The sequence below is a fragment of the Ranitomeya imitator genome, chromosome 9 (assembly GCF_032444005.1).
Source record: "Ranitomeya imitator isolate aRanImi1 chromosome 9, aRanImi1.pri, whole genome shotgun sequence".
NCBI lineage: Eukaryota > Metazoa > Chordata > Amphibia > Anura > Dendrobatidae > Ranitomeya > Ranitomeya imitator.
Window position 1 is genome coordinate 120,928,475 of NC_091290.1, and position 17,415 is coordinate 120,945,889.

A 17,415-nucleotide genomic window follows, 5' to 3' on the forward strand; every position below is an offset into this window, starting at 1 on the left:
TTGATTAGGATTTGAGCTGTAGTTCTCGACAGACGCCACTACAAAGTGCTATCCGTATGTGTTTATCTCACATGTAAAGCGCCATGGAATAAATGGCGCAATAATAATAAATATTAATAATAATAATTTCCTCTCTAAAATCTCACACATAAGCCACGAGTGGCGTCATGATTTTGCCTCTTTGTATTTTTTTCTTATAGGCAGAATATAAATGCGTTGAGTTTTGCATTTTCTGTATTCTTTATAAACAATATTATTTTTTTTCCCACAGCAGAAATGTTATTTTTTACATCTGTTTTTGAAAAAAATATTGTTGTGTTGTAGTTGGATGACTTTTAATAAGTGCATTTTTTTGAATCTATAATTACCATTACAGAATGACTCGGTGGGGTATTATTTTAATGACTATACTGGGGATTCTTCTCCATATGTAATGGAAAACATGTTTGGAGTGATGTTCTTTTTTTGGAAGCTTTACACTTTTTTGTCATTTGTGTTATCCTGGGGCTTTTTTAGTGATAGAAACAAAAATTAGGATTTTCTACCAGCGTTCTCATTTTATATATATTCAAAGCAAATAATTTGGCATATGTAAAGGTCCATTTACACTGCACGTTGTGCAACGGTCGTTTAATAGCATGTTTACACAGGATGCCCGTCTACAGATGCGTACTGAATGATCTTCAATAGATCGTTCTGTGCACATAGACTGCCATTATTCTCTGCAGCGCGAGTCCTCTTTATACATGTGCTGCCGAGAACGATGAGCTTTTATCTAAACCTAAAGATCGTTTCACCCTACGAACGAGTGTTTTGCTTTTTTGTCATGTGATTAGAAACCTGTTTAGACTGCAATAATTATCAGGATTGAGTGTTCCTAAGCATGATTGCAGTGTAAATGGACCTTAAAGGGAATCTGTCAGCAAGTTTGTGCTATGTAACCTGTCAGCAGCATGATGTAGATTCAGAGACCCTGAATCCAGCGATGCGTCACTTAGTTTGCTGAGTGCAGCAGTTGTGACACAATCACCGTTTTCTCTGCTGCAGCTCTGAATGCTGAGCTCTGTATAACTCTGCCCACTTCCCTGATTGGCAATTTTCTGTGTACACTGTGCATAGTCAGGAAGTTGATAATTGTTGGCAGGGGCGTGGTTGGACCAGGAGGCACTAAACACTTAGTTGTGTGGTGATAATCTCCTGCTGATAAAACACTGATTTATTGAAACCGGAAAACATGGCTTAGGAAGTGATACATCACTGCAATCAGGATTTCTGCCTCTACATCATGCTGCTCTCAGATTACATGGCAGAAACCTGCTAACAGATTCCACTTAAGACTTACCCATCCTGACGTTTTGGGGAGATACCTGCAAGAAAATGAAGTTAGTGTCCACATTGAGGCTTGTGTATGCAAAATAGCATTTGGATGCCAGCAGGAGATTTTTCTCATAAGGTGCTAGAGAAAATAATTCTGGAAGTCTGCCACCGAAATACATTCTCATTCTAAATCTCTTCATTGTCTAAAGTAATTTCCAATGTCTGAAAAATATCACCTTCCTCCTCCCGCAGGTCCATTCATGTCTCTTAAGCGTCAGAGCTGGGAAAGATGGCTGGTTCCAGCTGTACAGCCCCGGAGGGGTGGCCTGCGATGACGATGGTGAACTTTTTGCCAGTATGGTACGTGTCTGCAATAATGTGAGTTTGATCTTTTAAGGGTTTGATGAGATGTTGGGGAAATATCCATTCATTGGTCATGACACATGGATCTCACATTTTTGAATTTGTTGGAGGCTTATTTAGATTAGCCGACAATCGCTTCCCGTATGCCCATTACCACCTATCGCCCAACTAAAAAAACAAACAAACGCTTCTTTGTCGGGTGATTGGATAGTTTATGCCGACATTAAAGTCATCCTACTCGGCAGCACATTGTCCATTGTAAATAGGTGACTCTGCCAGACTCTTGTAGCGGTGGCTTATCTAGGAAGAACAAAAGGATCGGCAGTCCGGAACGTTGGGTCCTTCATTCCCACGACATCATCTTTGGGAGGAGAGTTGGTGCACATTAGACTGTTGGTCAATCCTGCTGTCATGGGGTTTAATATTTATTAGGTCTTCTGGAACACAGGTCTTCAAAAGGAAATGGCAACCACCAAATTGCAAAAATTTAGGAAGATCTTGACACGTTCTACCACAATAATTGGCATCAAAGGTCCTTGGCTTGATGAGAAGTGGTGACCCTTAGAGCCGCCATACAGATTTGATGAAAGCCATCTATTTTGGTGAGACCACCCGTCCATTTGATCTGTACGGGGGGCTTTTCAACTCTCCCCCGACATGATGATGTTGGGGAAGTTGAAATTTTAACTCCTCTCTCCCCAAAATCTCCTACGTATCGGGAAGCCTGGAGAGTTACCGGTCTGCCAAATGAATGTTCAACCGGCAGCTTTATGGACAACTTTAATGATCGACATGGAAGACATTAAGTCTTCTAAAAATTAGTGTGCCGTTCGTGAAATTCAGGTCCATGTTGGGTCATCCAGGATGTGCAGAACGTGACCTCAGTCCATATATGAAAAACAAGCAATTTCTCGGTTGCAAAACTAAAACAAAAATGTTAAAAATTCTTGGTAAAAGTGAAAAATGTATGGAGGCCTCAAAGTTTCTAGACATTTATAAAATTTGTCCGTAGTCCCCTTTGCCAAAACAGCCTCAGTAGTACATCATCTCCAGCAGCCCAGGACTTGAAATGAATGTTGATAAATGTTTGCCATTAGAATTTATGGCTGGTTACCGTATACCATGGATGTTCGCTTGTCGGGCTACAACCTGAAATGTAACACCCACCAGAGTTTCCATCTCAATTTATATCCTGTGGATGACACCAGTGTAAATCCCGGTCACAGCTGGTCATACTGAGTAGCAGAAATCTGCTTTCCCTTTGTAGACAATATATGTCGTGGAGAATAAAAAGTAAAATGTTATAGCAACCAAAAGTGCAATATTGGTCATTGGGAAGAAATTTCCAATCTGGATTTTATAGTTGTCATCAGAGCATATTCACTGTGTGAACAGATACCGAAAATTTGATTTTGGGGTCCCCCATACACATGAAAGTCGTCCAAATCCATGGGATTAACCGACCTTCTAATATTAGTCGGAGCAGAGTTGGGTGGTCCTCATGCACATCGGGAGTTCCCCACCCAATCCTTTTGTTTCCTCTGGACAGAAGTGTCTGTCAATGGCATTCTCCTTCCTCCCCATTGAAAACACAGGAGCGCTTGGCCGAATTGAGAGGTGGGTGAGATAGCTCTTGGCCAAAAAGGTGGTCAGACGACACCTATCCAAGGTGTAAAAGGGCTTAGTCCGCAGCTCGGCTACCTCTGTGATGTGCATCTAAGTGTCAACATCAAAGAACGTTAGACATTGATAATAATAACACCCCCAATCTTGTGAGTTTTGCTTTGGCGCCTGCAACGCCAATTTACTCTTGTTTAGTGGAAAAAAATAGCGCAACATGCAGAATTTCTTTACAGTAAAATTATAGCATCATGATGAAAAATCCAACTGACACAATTCTTGTCAGTGGGGTCTATCAGATGCTGCCAGTGTTGTCATGTGATATATCTGGCACTGCCGTTAGTTTTGTTGTTCTGCTACCAGCAAAATTGAATAAAATAGATGTGAACATAACCTTATACCAAACTCACCTATGGCAAGTAACATGTGTGGGCAATATGAAAATCACACATGAAACCAGATAAAAATGGGATAAGTTGACTCACTCTTTGTACTGTGTGTCTGTGTGTGCCACACTAAGCATGGAGAACAGAAAGAGGAGAAGAGAACAGTCTGAGGACTTGAAAACCAAAATTGTTGAACAATATCAACAATCTTATCGTTAAAAGTCCATCTCCAGAGATCTTGGTGTTCCTTTGTCCAATTTCAAGGATGCCAACTCTTTCGGCCATGACTGTATCCTTCATGTTAGTATTACCAAAAATTGGTGTCGATTTCAGCACATATCTAACAAAAGTTCTAAAAAGAAAAATAAAATGGCCTGTATTTGTTCAGCATTTTAGCCAATATGGTGATTAACCAATATCCTGATTAACCAGTATCCTGATTAACCCCATCCTGCTGCCAGGAAGATCTCTGGATATGAGAGAGATCCTTGTGCTCTATTACTTATATTCAGCCGATCGGGGTGAGGTCAAGGCTCGGCACACAAGATCAAACCTCTCACGTGGTCCTGCCCACTATGAGGGTCAGTTAGAGGTGGTCTTTATCGAGACTTCCGGGTTCAGTGACCAAAGCCCCGAGATCTCATTTCTGTGAAGTTGAGAAACATGAACTTGGGGAGCGATTGAATAGGCAAGTCTCATCCGAAATGAGGAAGACACTAGTGGATGCTGCATTTTTTTTTTCACACGGTCCATGAAAAAAAAAAAAAAAAAACCAAGAGCCCAATTGCATAACATTGATTTGAGTTTTCGACAGCATTAAAGCCAACCAGTCTTCTGAACGCAGCCTCAGTGTGATACTTTTAGATAATAATGGTTTTTATTTTCTAGGTTGCGCCTAGAACAATTAGAAAAATGTTCTCAAATGGTTGTGTAAATGTATTTATTATTTGTAGCAAAATTACAAAACAAAAAAGTTTTCCCGATATTAAAGGTGATGTCCTATCTTTAAGAACTATCCTGCACTGATATCTCAGAAGATAAAGGGGTTCTCCACCACTGGACATCGCTAATCAATGGTACCAGGGAGGTGACAAAAATAAAATCGGAAAAATCAACTGACGTTGCTTGACGGCCGGCTTCTTGGCATCAGCCAACATCCGATAGGAGTGGCTCGTGAAACGCTGCTGCCAGTCAGCAGCAACTGAATGGCTGCAGCATTCATGAGCCGTTTGCCCCCAGCAGTGTACGAGCTGTACATTCACTTCCACTCGAGTAATGGACGGACCCCATAGTCTTACTACTGACCAGTCCGGTGATAACTTGCTGATCGGTGAAGGTCCGACCGTGGGGAGCCAACTTTTATCCCTGTTACAAAATGGAGCAGCAGGTCAGACATCCGACCACCTCTCTACTCCTTGTCTATAGGACTGCCAGAAAAAGTCAAGATTAGCCCTTTAAGGAATGACTAGACCGGCAGTCGTGCATACCCACTGCCATTCCATTATGACAAGGATAAAAGTTACCCAACTGGACTCCCCTCTAAGGCTCTATCTGGTTAAAAAAAAAATAATGTACTTGCCTTAGAAAAAATAATAGCAAAATTTTTAAAATCTAGTCTTGTTTGTAGGTGTTTTAATTAATTAATTTTATTTTATTTTTAGGTTCACATTTTAATGGGCTCATGCTATAAGACGAAGAAATTCCTTCTGTCGCTGGCTGAAAACAAGCTGGGGCCGTGCATGTTACTCGCCCTGCGTGGAAACCAGACCATGGTGGAGGTAGGAGAACCCGAGGACTGTGTGTCTGAGCACATGCCACGTTAATGATTTGCAGCAAACAGAGCACAGATGGCCACGTTCGTTGCATATCTGGCAACGTTTCCTGTATCCCCCCCGTTATATCTCGGCTGTGCTGTAGAATAGGAAGGAGAGGGGGGACAGATAAAGGGTGGACACGATTACAAAGAGCGGACTCGGGAAGCAGAGACATAATGGCCGAAGGGTGACGTAAAATAGGCGTTATACTTCACAAGGCAAACACATCAAGATACTGTAATTTACAGGCTCAGATTATCTGCTGCACTAAATCTTAATGTCCATGGCCTGTAAAGTGCAGCCTATATGAAGAGCTGGCGTTATCAACCACATACAGAACCGTGCAAAAGGTTTTACCAAAATGTGAAAAAATGCTGCAACGTAAGAATGTTTTCAACTATAGACATGCCAATAGTTTATTTTTATCAGTTAACAAAATGCAAAAAGTAAAATCTAAATCAGATCAATATTTGGTAACATTTCTTTAACTTCAAAGCAGCACCAATTCTTCTAGGTTTGAAGGACCTCAGCAGGGAGGTTGTTCCAAACATCTTGGAGATCTAACCACAGATCTTCGGCTTGCCCAAGTCCCTCTTGCCAGTTCTGAGCTGATGGCACTGCTGGACATCTTCTGATTTTGAAAGACATTAAGCATGATGTGCCTTTCATCTGCTGCACTAAGTTTCTTTTGATGACCACTGTGTCTACAGTCCTCAATGTTGCCTATTTCATCGTGAGAAAAATCAGGACAGATACTTGACCGTCCTGCAATATAATCAGGGAGGCATCTGATTGGCTTCAACTTTATTCCGCATCTGGACATAGACCCCAAACATCTAGTCAATGTCATTAAAAATAATTTTCAGTGTAAGAAGAACAAGTAGTCCTGGAAGTGATGATACAGAGTTCTGATCTCACATCATCCAGTCTGTCTGGGATTACAGGAAGAGACAGAAGGATTTCCACAAGTGACATCCACAGAAGATCTGTGGTCAGGTCTCCAAGATGTTTGGAACAACCTCCCTGCCAAGTTCCTTCAAAAACTGTGATGAAGGACCAAGAAGTGATGCTGTTTTGAAGGCAAGGCGTGCTCACAGCAAATAATGATTTGATTTCTCTCTTGTTCATTTTTTTTGCATTTTGTATATTTTTATCAATTTTTAACACTTCTATTTTTGAAAGCATTCTTTCTTTGCAGCAATTTTTCAACACATGCCTAAAACTTTCGCGTAATAATGTATATGTACCTGAAATTTGTCAGAACTGGAGATACGGTATGTGAACTTAAGTTGCCATCATGGAGCCTGGGATCATTCCGGCCTACAACGCTGTCAGCCTCTCCCTAGTGTGCAATGGGTGAGAACCGAGAGCAATAGATTCATCTACATGTAAATGTTGAAACCATAGTTTTATGTTTCAGCCCTCCTCTGTCTAATTACTAAAAATTATTTTTGCCACAACTTAGGTACAACTCTTTTAATATGGCTGCCATGACAGATCCCGTAGAGGTTGCGACTCCGCTTCTTCTAGAGTGCACACTGGCTAATTTACCTCATTATAGAGCCAATCCTATTTCACGGTTTCAAAAACTGTGTGACATCTAGTGGGGTAACTATAGTGGGTATAGTGGTTGTAGTTAAACCTGGGTACTAGAGCCTAGATGGGTCCAATATGGTCCCCTGCACCCATATGAGAAGACCAGTTCTATAAAAGATCCATGATAGTTGGGGTTTTGTTGGAAAATTTGCTTTGAGGTCCACAAGCTTCAAGTTATACTAGTCGAGATATTCCCTCTAATGGAGGCAATCTTGGTGGTTCTCCCTGCAGCTTCCCCAAAACCATTTAAAACACACAAGTGTTTTTTTTTTTTTTGAGTACTTCAAAAGAAATGGACATGGAGATGTTCATATAAATTTATTAAGTAGAGATGATCAAAAAGATTTGAAGGACCCTGATCATAGCAGCCACATTAGCTTCCAACCAGATGCCTGACAACCTTGTCACACCTTGGCTTCCAACTTGCTCATACCATGGCTTCCAACATGCTCATACATTGGCTTCCAATCAGAGGCCTACCAACATGCTTGTTCCTTGACTTCCAACCTGCTCATACCTTGGCTTCCAACCAGAAGTTTGCAAACATGCTCATTCCTAGGCTTCCAACCTGCTCATTCCTTGGCTTCCAACCAGAGGCCCACCAACTGCTCATGCCTTGGCTTCCAAGATGCTCATACCTTGGCTTCCAATCAGAAGCCTGCCAACCTGCTCATACCTTGGCTTCCAACCTGCTCATACCTTGGCTTCCAATCAGAAGCCTGCCAACCTGCTCATACCTTGGCTTCCAACCTGCTCATACCTTGGCTTCCAACCTGCTCATACCTTGGCTTCCAACCTGCTCATACCTTGGCTTCCAAGTTGCTCATACCTTGACTTCCAACCAGTTCATACCTTTGCATCCAACCAGAAGCCTGCCAGCCTGCTCATACCTTTGCATCCAACCAGAAGCCTGCCAGCCTGCTCATACCTTGGCTTCTAACCAAAAGCCTGCCAACCTGCTCATACCTTGGCCTTCAACCAGAGGCCTGCTAACCTTCTCCTTGCTCTCAGAATGCTTGGCGCCTCTTCTGATTATTAGGCCTGGAACGATGTCATCGTTGCAGCACAACACATGCATGACATTGCATTGCCTACTAATCAGAAGAGGCATCGATGACGCCTGCAGGTAGGAGGAGGTTCACATGGTTTTGGACGCTGGTCATGGACTACTGTTGTTGCTGCTGGACCAGGGTCCTGTGAATCTTTCTAATCATCTATAGGATTTAAAAACATAAAATGTTGTTGTGATGCACTAAGCCAGCCCCCTTTTCTATCTCTGTATCAGTGATGACAGGCAAGGGGCTGGCTTAGTCTACGAACTCAATTTGACAAACAGTCATCCTCATAATGTGCTGAAAAGAAAGTTGAGGCTGCCTGCTGTGTCGAAACGAAGATTGAACCTGGAGATTCTTGGACCCTGGTAGTTTTATAGAAAGCGTGACATTGGTGGAACTTTTATAGTCAAAGTATATTATTTAAACTAATTTCCATTTGGTACTGTTGGGTGACCCATTTTTTTTTGGGGGGGGGGGAGGAATTACTTTTCTGAAATTCCCTTTTTGTAATTTTCATAGATTCTTTGTCTGATGTTGGAATACAACATCATAGAAAACAATGACACCCAGCTGCAGATCATCTCTACCCTGGAGAGCACAGACGTAGGGAAGAAGATGTACGAGCAGCTGTGTGACCGACAGCGGGAACTAAAGGAGTTGGTAAGTTTCATTCTCTACGTAATGGAGGAGTATGGAATAAGCAAAATCGTCAGGCCTAGAATGTTATTGCAAAAACAGAAAGTTTAATTGTTCACGACTCAAGACTGTACTATACACATCAATCCTTTATTGCAATGACATTGATGAATATGGAGAACTAGGACCTTCCATCCACCCGTTGCAAAGGATACATGAGAGATCAAAGTGTGCCCGCATCCACACTGAGTGCGCACATTCACCTGACTCTGCGAGCGTGCTGCTGGGCTCCACCAGTTTCAGTGCGCAAGCGCAAGAATGGAGATTGAGTTTAGAGCGCACTGTCAATCAAGATCAGGGACCGTTCTAGATCAGAAGGCGTAACGGTGCACCGAGACATTGACTCAGACTCAATTTACAGAAAAGGGACCCAGGGTTTGAATGTACAGAATTTTTATGCCTTTTATAGGTTACTGAACTGGACCTAAAATCTCCAAATATATTTGATCACTACATCTGGATTATATATTTTGTGGTATTCAATTAATTCCCGGAGAACCGCACAGTATTATCGGCTCTATGAAGGGTCGATTGGAACAGTTATGGCCGCTCTGGATACATTTTCTTGCAGTACATAGCTACATGATTGTAGTGTAAACTGTGTTGTATTAAGTCTTGTGTTTGCTTTGATTTCAGCAAAGAAAAGGAGGACCCACCCGCCTAACACTGCCGTCCAAGTCTACGGTGAGTGCCTGCCAAGACGTCGTTGGGTCCATAGTTCATCTCTTATCACAAAGCACGCCTTACCCTGTAATATCATAATAAATCCAAAAGACAAATATCCTCTCCTCTGGCCAACAAGAAGGTTTCGGAGATCAGGTCATTACCTAAGAATGCTGTTTCTCTCAACTGCTCCATACACATTAGTGGCTGAGTGTGTTGCGTTTTCAATAGGAAGAGGGATGAAAGCCGCTGCCAGACACCCTTATCTTTTTTTCAGACTCTCAGACAAGAATCGGACATTTACAAGGATTGTTCAATGCTAGAGAACCTCTGCTCAATCATTTAAGGACCCTGTAGTAAATAAAAAACAATCTGTACTCCCCTCCTGCAACGTTCCAACAATTCCAATGGGATCCTGTGACATTGTTGGGTTATTTGATCGGATTAGCCAATCGGTGGCTCTTGATTACTCTTTCACCAGAGTGTATAATGATGAGCTTCAGCTGATTAGCAGCTACTGATTGGCTGCAGCAGTCACATGACCCAACAATGTTATGGGGTCCAATGGGAATAGTAGGGTCTACTGGGAATAGTAGAGTCGACATCACCGTGAGATGGGGTCCTGACGTGTCATGTAGTGGTCAACCCCTTTTAAATTGAAATTTTCCAACTCGTCTATCCTCAACATCATCTGTTAGGAGAGAGTCGCTATACACATGAGGGGTGTTGTGTTAAGGATAATTTGTTGGCTGCGCTAGTCCATGTGTCCTCCTGGATAGGCTCAGTCCTCTTGGGTAGTCCTTGACCGCTGGACCAGAGCTCTGCCAATCTCCTCCTACCTGCTGGCATTCCCATAGGTCTGGAGCGACATCATGACTGATGACATCCCACTGACCCTACTAATCAGAAGGCACCAGGGATGCCGTCATTAAGAGGAGTTTTGCAAGGCTCTGATCCATCAACCATGGACTACCAACGTGTCTTCTGCACCAGGGTCCTGCAAATCTTGTTGCTTAAGGTTGGACCTGACCTATATTTCTGCTCTATTGGAATATCTAATAAAGTTATGGAACAGATTTAATGGTAAAATAGTGTTTTATAAGTTATTTTACTATTTAGGCGACCAATCTGTCCAAACATGAAATATATATATCTTATCTGCAGGATGCCGACCTGGCCAGACTACTCAGCTCTGGCTCTTTTGGAAACCTAGAAAACCTCAGTCTGGCCTTCACCAATGTAACGAGTGCCTGCGCTGAACAACTTATCAAGCTGCCTTCTCTCAAACAGCTCAACCTGTGGTCAACTCAGGTGGGTGGCTCTCATGACGAGGCTGAGGTCTCACGGAAGGTTGTGGGAACCCACCAAGTTCTAGAAACGAGTCATATCTTGTGTCACATACTTATTACTAAGCTCAACCCGAGAAATGTATTGTGTCGCCAGCTGACATTTGCACAGCAATCATCGCATAGGTGGAATAAGTAGTTGCTCAATTTGTAATTTATAGAAAAAATTGGGAAAATGATCCCTCAGCTTTCGGAAAGTTTTATTCTGTCATGTTCGATCATTTGCAGGCTTTTCTTAGCGAACATCTCCAGTTTAGTCGGGTGCGCTGGATTTTCAGGGTTAAAATGTAACTGCCGTTTTAGGAGAACTTGCAGCAGAACATACGTCTCTGCCTCTAACTCCTCCTACATCTAGTTCCAGTTCCTCATTACCCAGACTTATAATTAAGATAACCAAGGAAAACTGCATCAACTAATACCTTCTCTTCTTCCTCCACAGTTCGGAGATGCCGGGCTGCGGGTTTTGTCCGAGCATCTCACTGCGCTGCAAGTTCTCAACCTGTGTGAAACCCCCGTTACGGATGCTGGGCTGCTGGCACTGAGCTGTAAGGATCTTATCTATCCCTTGTTCTCTTCTAAGGGGCCTTTGTGTTCTTTCTCGACTGTAGAGCCAGATTATATGGCCTCCACCACTAGGTAATCCTATCCAACCCAGAAGAGGTGGCCTCAAATGACACTCTCATGTTTGGGAGTCGGATGAAGTTGCTTGCTTGGCGATGTTAATAACTCCCAATTCTTCCGTGGAGAGGGCCATATTTCTGTAATAGGTGGTCAAGTCCTAATTTCCAGTGGTGGGATTGGCCATCCACGGACCTTAAGATCGGCCATGGGTCTCCTGACCGGAACTCAACAGCCTCATCGGCATACATGAAGCTGTCGAGGAGACTTGTGGCCGATCTGGACATTGCCGCCCATACTCTGACTGTGAAGCCATCTTTATCCAGACCCATTACTCTCTGATACTCCTCTTCAGCGGGAAAGAAAATGAATAAAACATCTGTTTTTGTTTTGTATCACAGCTATGAAGAGTCTCTGCAGCTTAAATATGAACAGCACCAAACTGTCAGCGGACACTTACGAGGATCTGAAGGTAAACACTCAAGACGTAACGTCACATCACGTTACTTTCACCCAGCGTTCACCTTGAAAAAGAAAACATACTACAGCGCTCAGCTATCTATGTCAGTCCCATAGACCATGAATGGAGCGGTCATGTGCATGCTCATGCTTGATCGTGCGCATGCTTGAACGGGTGCATGCTTGATAGGGCGCATGCTTGAACGTGCGCATGCTTGAACGTGCGCATGCTTGAACGTGCGCATGCTTGAACGTGCGCATGCTTGAACGTGCGCATGCTTGAACGTGCGCATGCTTGAACGTGCGGATGCTTGAATGTGTGCTTGATTGATTGTGTGCATGCTTGAGCGTGCGCATGCTTGATTGTGCGCATGCTTGTATGATTGTGTGCATGCTTGATCTTGTGCATGCTTGATCGTGCGCATGCTTGTTCAACACTGTTGTTGGGATCTGCCCTCTGTTGCCTATCCTGTGGATAGGTGATATGTTCCTATGATGGGTCAACCCCTTTAACTGAGTGGTCGGTCCAAGTGTACTTATTTGAAAGTAGTTTCACCTTTTGAAAACCATATTACAGTGTAAATATCAAAAGTTATAAAAAAAAAAGTTGTCATTTTGCATACATACTACAGTCTGGATTATATGGCCCAGAGCTATAATTATAAAGTACAGGCTTCAGAGCAGAAATCTCCCAGCATTCCTTGCAGATCCAAAGTCTACAGAGGAGTGGTCCATCTACCGGGTACTATAATCCCAAACCGGTCTGACCAGCGTTACGTACAAGGCAGGCGATGTTGGCCAATTTATCATCTTGCTAATGAAAACATGGAGACCTTTAATTGTCAAGACTTCCATTAATGAGCGGAGGTCTGGAGTGACCTTAATCTTCTCCAGATGCTAATTATCCGAGCACACCCACTGTTCTTCTCCGGTCGTCAGCACACCAAGAGATGTGACCCACATTTTATTTTCGTTCGGGATCTTGTTCTATATTTAACATTTCCCGGGAGTTAAGTATCTTTAGGCTCGTCATGTATCGTTAAGAATAGAATCTAAATCCCCACACCCCAGTATAACATGCAGCATAGCGGTGACTTTACTGCCTTGTGGACGGTATTTTTACTGGTCCCTGCGTTTCACTTTCCTTGTTTTAAAGGACGAGTAAAATGTACTGTAACTTACCTGGTGAAATAAGGTTGCCATTTTAGTAAATAGGTGAAATTCTGATCTACTGTATGCATTATACTCCAGAACTGCACACACATTTTTGCAGGCTTCACAGTTAAAATCGCCAAGAATTTCCTGCCTCAAGGTTTGCATTGTTCCGATAATCGGACACTGTAAACGGGCTGCTGAGGAACCGATTGGCTGGGGTTAGGCCCTTATTGAAGTTATTTAGTGAATACACCATTAGTATATCATGTGGCAAAGAGTTCCATAGCCCCACTGCTCTTACAGTAAAGAATCCATAGTCTCACTGCTCTTACAGTAAAGAATCATAGTCTCACTGCTCTTTCAGTAAAGAATCCATAGTCTCACTGCCCTTACAGTAAAGAATCCATAGTCTCACTGCCCTTACAGTAAAGAATCCATAGTCTCACTGCTCTTTCAGTAAGGAATCCAGTCTCACTGCTCTTTCAGTAAAGAATCCATAGTCTCACTTCTCTTACAGTAAAGAATCCATAATCTCACTGCTCTTACAGTAAAGAATCCATAGTCTCACTGCTCTTTCAGTAAGGAATCCAGTCTCACTGCTCTTTCAGTAAAGAATCCATAGTCTCACTTCTCTTACAGTAAAGAATCCATAATCTCACTGCTCTTACAGTAATGAATCCATAGTCTCACAGCTTTCACAGTAAAAAATCCAGAATATTCTCACTGCTCTCACAGTAAAAAATCCATAATCTCACTGCTCTTACAGTAAAAAATCCAGTCTCACTGCTCTTACAGTAAAGAATCCATAATATTCTCACTGCTCTCACAGTAAAAAATCCATAATCTCACTGCTCTTACAGTAAACAATCCATAGTCTCACTGCTCTTACAGTAAACAATCCATAATCTCACTGCTCTTACAGTAAAGAATCCATAGTCTCACTTCTCTTACAGTAAAAAATCCATAATTTCACTGCTCTTACAGTAAACAATCCATAGTCTCACTGCTCTTACAGTAAAGAATCCATAATCTCGCCCATACACCTAATTTTTTTCAGTGACAGTTTTACCCAGTGCTTTACCATTTAGTACATAATTATACATTTTATTTCCTCTGCCCAAGTGAATGAGCTTCAATTACCATTTCTCAACACCAGCCTCCAGCTTAAAGGGAACCTGTCACTTGAAAAAAAAATGCTATTAACCTGCAGATGTGGAGTTAATCTGCAGGTTAATAGCTTTCTGACACCATGCAGCGCCCACACTTAGGGCCTTGCCGCTTGGGCAAAATGAACTTTATTCCCCCTGGCAGTGTTCAGTGCTCAGTCAAGAGAGTGGCGCCGACATGGTTTCAGTGGCTGCTCTGTTTATAGAGAGTGGTGGCTGTAACCACACCTACGGCACTGACTGACAGCAGCTCACATTAGGGCTGGCTGTCAGTCAGGACGAGGGACCTAGTTCTAAACTCGCATCGGCGCCCCCACCTTCCCCCATGGCTGAAACCCAAATGAAGTTCATTTAAACCTGGGTCTAAGTGTCGGCATCGGGCAGCTTCAGAATGCTATTAATCTGCAGATTAACCCCATATCTGTTCTTTAATAGTGTTTTTTCATGTGACCGGTTCCCTTTATACAAGTCCCTAATATTAAATTATCCTCCTCTATAGTGATTACCTTGCATAGGTTTAGTATCATCTGCCAATATTGAAATTCTACTCTGTATGTCCTTCATAAGGTCATTAATAACTATATTAAAAAGAAGAGGGCCCAATACTGACCCCTGTGGTCCCTTATATTAACTGTGACCCAATCTGAGTGTGTCCAATTAATGATCCATCTCTGTTTCCTACCACTGAGCCTGTTGTTAACCCAGTTAACTCTATTTCCTCCAGTCCCATTGTACCAACCTTTTATGTGGCACCATATCGAATGCCTTTTTTTTCTTCCTCTCTACAGGCAAAATTGCCAAACCTTAAAGAAGTGGACGTCCGCTATACAGAAGCCTGGTGATTCCCTGCTAGCCTTGAAGGAGGATGTTTTCATTTTTGGCTACCAGTCGGGGGGTGGGAGGGGGAATGAAAAACTTAACTGTAGAGCAAGAGACGTCTTGGACTACATTTGTGTCTTTTTAAGTTTAGAGGTCATTTTTAATGTAGGGGATGATGGACTCATACAGATGCGTACAGCTTAAGAAAAAAAAAAAGAATTTCAAGAGTAATCTTAATTTAACGGATGACGAGACTTTGTAGTTGCGAGAAGGTTATACAGAGGAAACTAAAAGAAAATCTTTGTGGATTTTTCTTTTTTCTTTTTATTTGCATACGTGTTCATGCTGTTTGGGGGAAGCATTAAGAACGTTTTATGTATTTTTTTTTATTATTATTATTCAGTTTGATCTGATGGACTCGTTTAAAAAAAAAAAATCTTGCTTTTTTTTTTTAATTTTTATTTTTTGCGCTGCGTAACGAGAACGAGCAAGTTCCGAAGCGCAACAAGAATGATTGTCATTATCTTTGCACCTTTTTCTTTTTTTTTTTGCCCTGCAAATTCATATTGTTGTAAATAGGATTTACGTCATTCACCTATTTAAAAATGGTTGACACTCAGCGGGTCTGGGACCTGCTTTTTATTTATAAAAAAAAAAATGTTCATTTTTTTTTTTTTTTTTGCAGATAGAACTGTACAAAGTACTTTGTCGCTGTCTTGTTGACTGTGTTATTAACGTATGTGTATTGTTTGTTTTTTTTTGCTTTTGATTTCAGAAGAGGAAGCTTTCTTGAATAAATACCATGGTTAATGTACTGTGTATTTGATATAAATATATATATATCATCCCTTTAAGCTATATGCTGTGGCGATGGCTTGGGATACAGGAAAAAAAAAATCATTGCACTTCTTGGTCATTGGCTATAATCATTTAACATTGTGGCCCGTGTTCATGCATCTGTGCCCTGCTACATCATCTTCATTTTTGCCATTTTTTTAATTCAATTTTTAATTACTTTTAATGAGGATATATATATATATATACATATATATATACATATATATATTTACATACATAGTTATATATATATATATATATATATATATATACATATATTAAAAAAATAAACGAGGTGGGATAAGGGTCCGGGACCACTCAAAATTCTGCAAAAAAATTTAGAAAGAGACATTCCCAGAACAAAGTGATCCCCTGTGTTGTATCTAGGTGCAGAGTAAGTTGGAGAGGCCCATTATTAAAGCCCAAATCCCATCACGAATGCTGATCTGATGACCATGATCAGAGACATATATATGAGTCAGTCGTTCAGTTCACAAGACCTGCAGTCAGGTTGGGACTAGTAGCCTTTTAAAGAGAGTCTGGCAGTAGAAATGACTGTTCAAACCAAGCTCGGGCTCAACCAGATCAGTGCTTCTTACCACCTACTTGTCTATTGATAGCTCTGGCTTTATAAGAGCCTGTGAAACAAGTAAGTGAGCAGGTGAGCTGAACTGTAGTGAGTACCCATGTTTAGGTTAAACAGTCATTTTGTGCCGACTCATTCCCTTTAAAAGAAATCTGCCAGAATGTTTTTGTTAGTTAATACAGAGCAAGTGAGCCCGATTCCGAGGAGGCATCACTTGACTTACGCTGTGTGTTGTAGTTTCAACACAATCAGTGTTTTATCGGCAGGAGATTATCACTTCAGGACTAGGTCTCACGTGCCCGGCAGTCCAGCTAATCTGTGTAACCCCGCCCTCACCTCTGATTGGCAGCTTGCTGATAGTGTACACAGGAAGCTTCCAATCAGAGGTGTGGGCGGGGTTATACCCAGTAAGGAACTGGTCTAATACCTTTTTAATTTTTAATAATCAGCTATTTATCAGAGATTGTTAAGGACTTGCTATATAAAATGTCTATAGTCGAGTGGTTTTGGACTTAAAATGCACCCTGTGTATATATATATATATATATATATATATATATATCCTCATTAAAAGGAAAAAAGGACCTTCTTTATCACCTCCCTTTAAACATGCTGCAAGTTTCCATACCGGTTGCTCCATGCGTCTAATAAAAATGCATCCATATCCGTACACCTATGTTGTGGTAACAGGGCACACCTTGCATACAGAATATCTATCCACTGTCTGATTTTATATCTATCAAATTCATGGGTAATGTTTATACTGTGAGAATTCTTGTAAATTATGTTGTTCTATTGGAATTTACGGTGTCATCACACGTGACATCACTTTTTTTTTTTTTTGCCTCTTGCTGTAGATACGGTCACGGCAAGTCACGTCATTGTGTAGTGACCTGTCTTAAAGGAGCCTCAAAAAAAA

The 17,415-nt window shown here is 41.7% G+C and overlaps 1 protein-coding gene across 5 annotated transcripts in view; it reads left to right on the forward strand.

Annotated features, from left to right (window-relative positions):
- CMIP (c-Maf inducing protein) overlaps positions 1-15,887 on the forward strand; it is a 132,841-nt gene extending 116,954 nt beyond the window's left edge. For 2 of the 5 annotated variants that reach the window (XM_069738783.1, XM_069738785.1), the window contains 8 exons: positions 1,570-1,677; positions 5,348-5,464; positions 8,671-8,811; positions 9,484-9,531; positions 10,675-10,821; positions 11,296-11,401; positions 11,876-11,946; positions 15,043-15,887. In XM_069738783.1, the coding sequence (XP_069594884.1) occupies positions 1,570-1,677; positions 5,348-5,464; positions 8,671-8,811; positions 9,484-9,531; positions 10,675-10,821; positions 11,296-11,401; positions 11,876-11,946; positions 15,043-15,096 (792 nt within the window). In that variant the 3' untranslated portion in view covers positions 15,097-15,887. Of the gene's footprint in view, positions 1-1,569; positions 1,696-5,347; positions 5,465-8,670; positions 8,812-9,483; positions 9,532-10,674; positions 10,822-11,295; positions 11,402-11,875; positions 11,947-15,042 lie in introns of all 5 variants that reach the window. The other 3 variants (XM_069738782.1, XM_069738786.1, XM_069738784.1) reach the window with 2 other exon arrangements.
- The last annotated feature ends 1,528 nt before the right edge of the window (positions 15,888-17,415 follow it).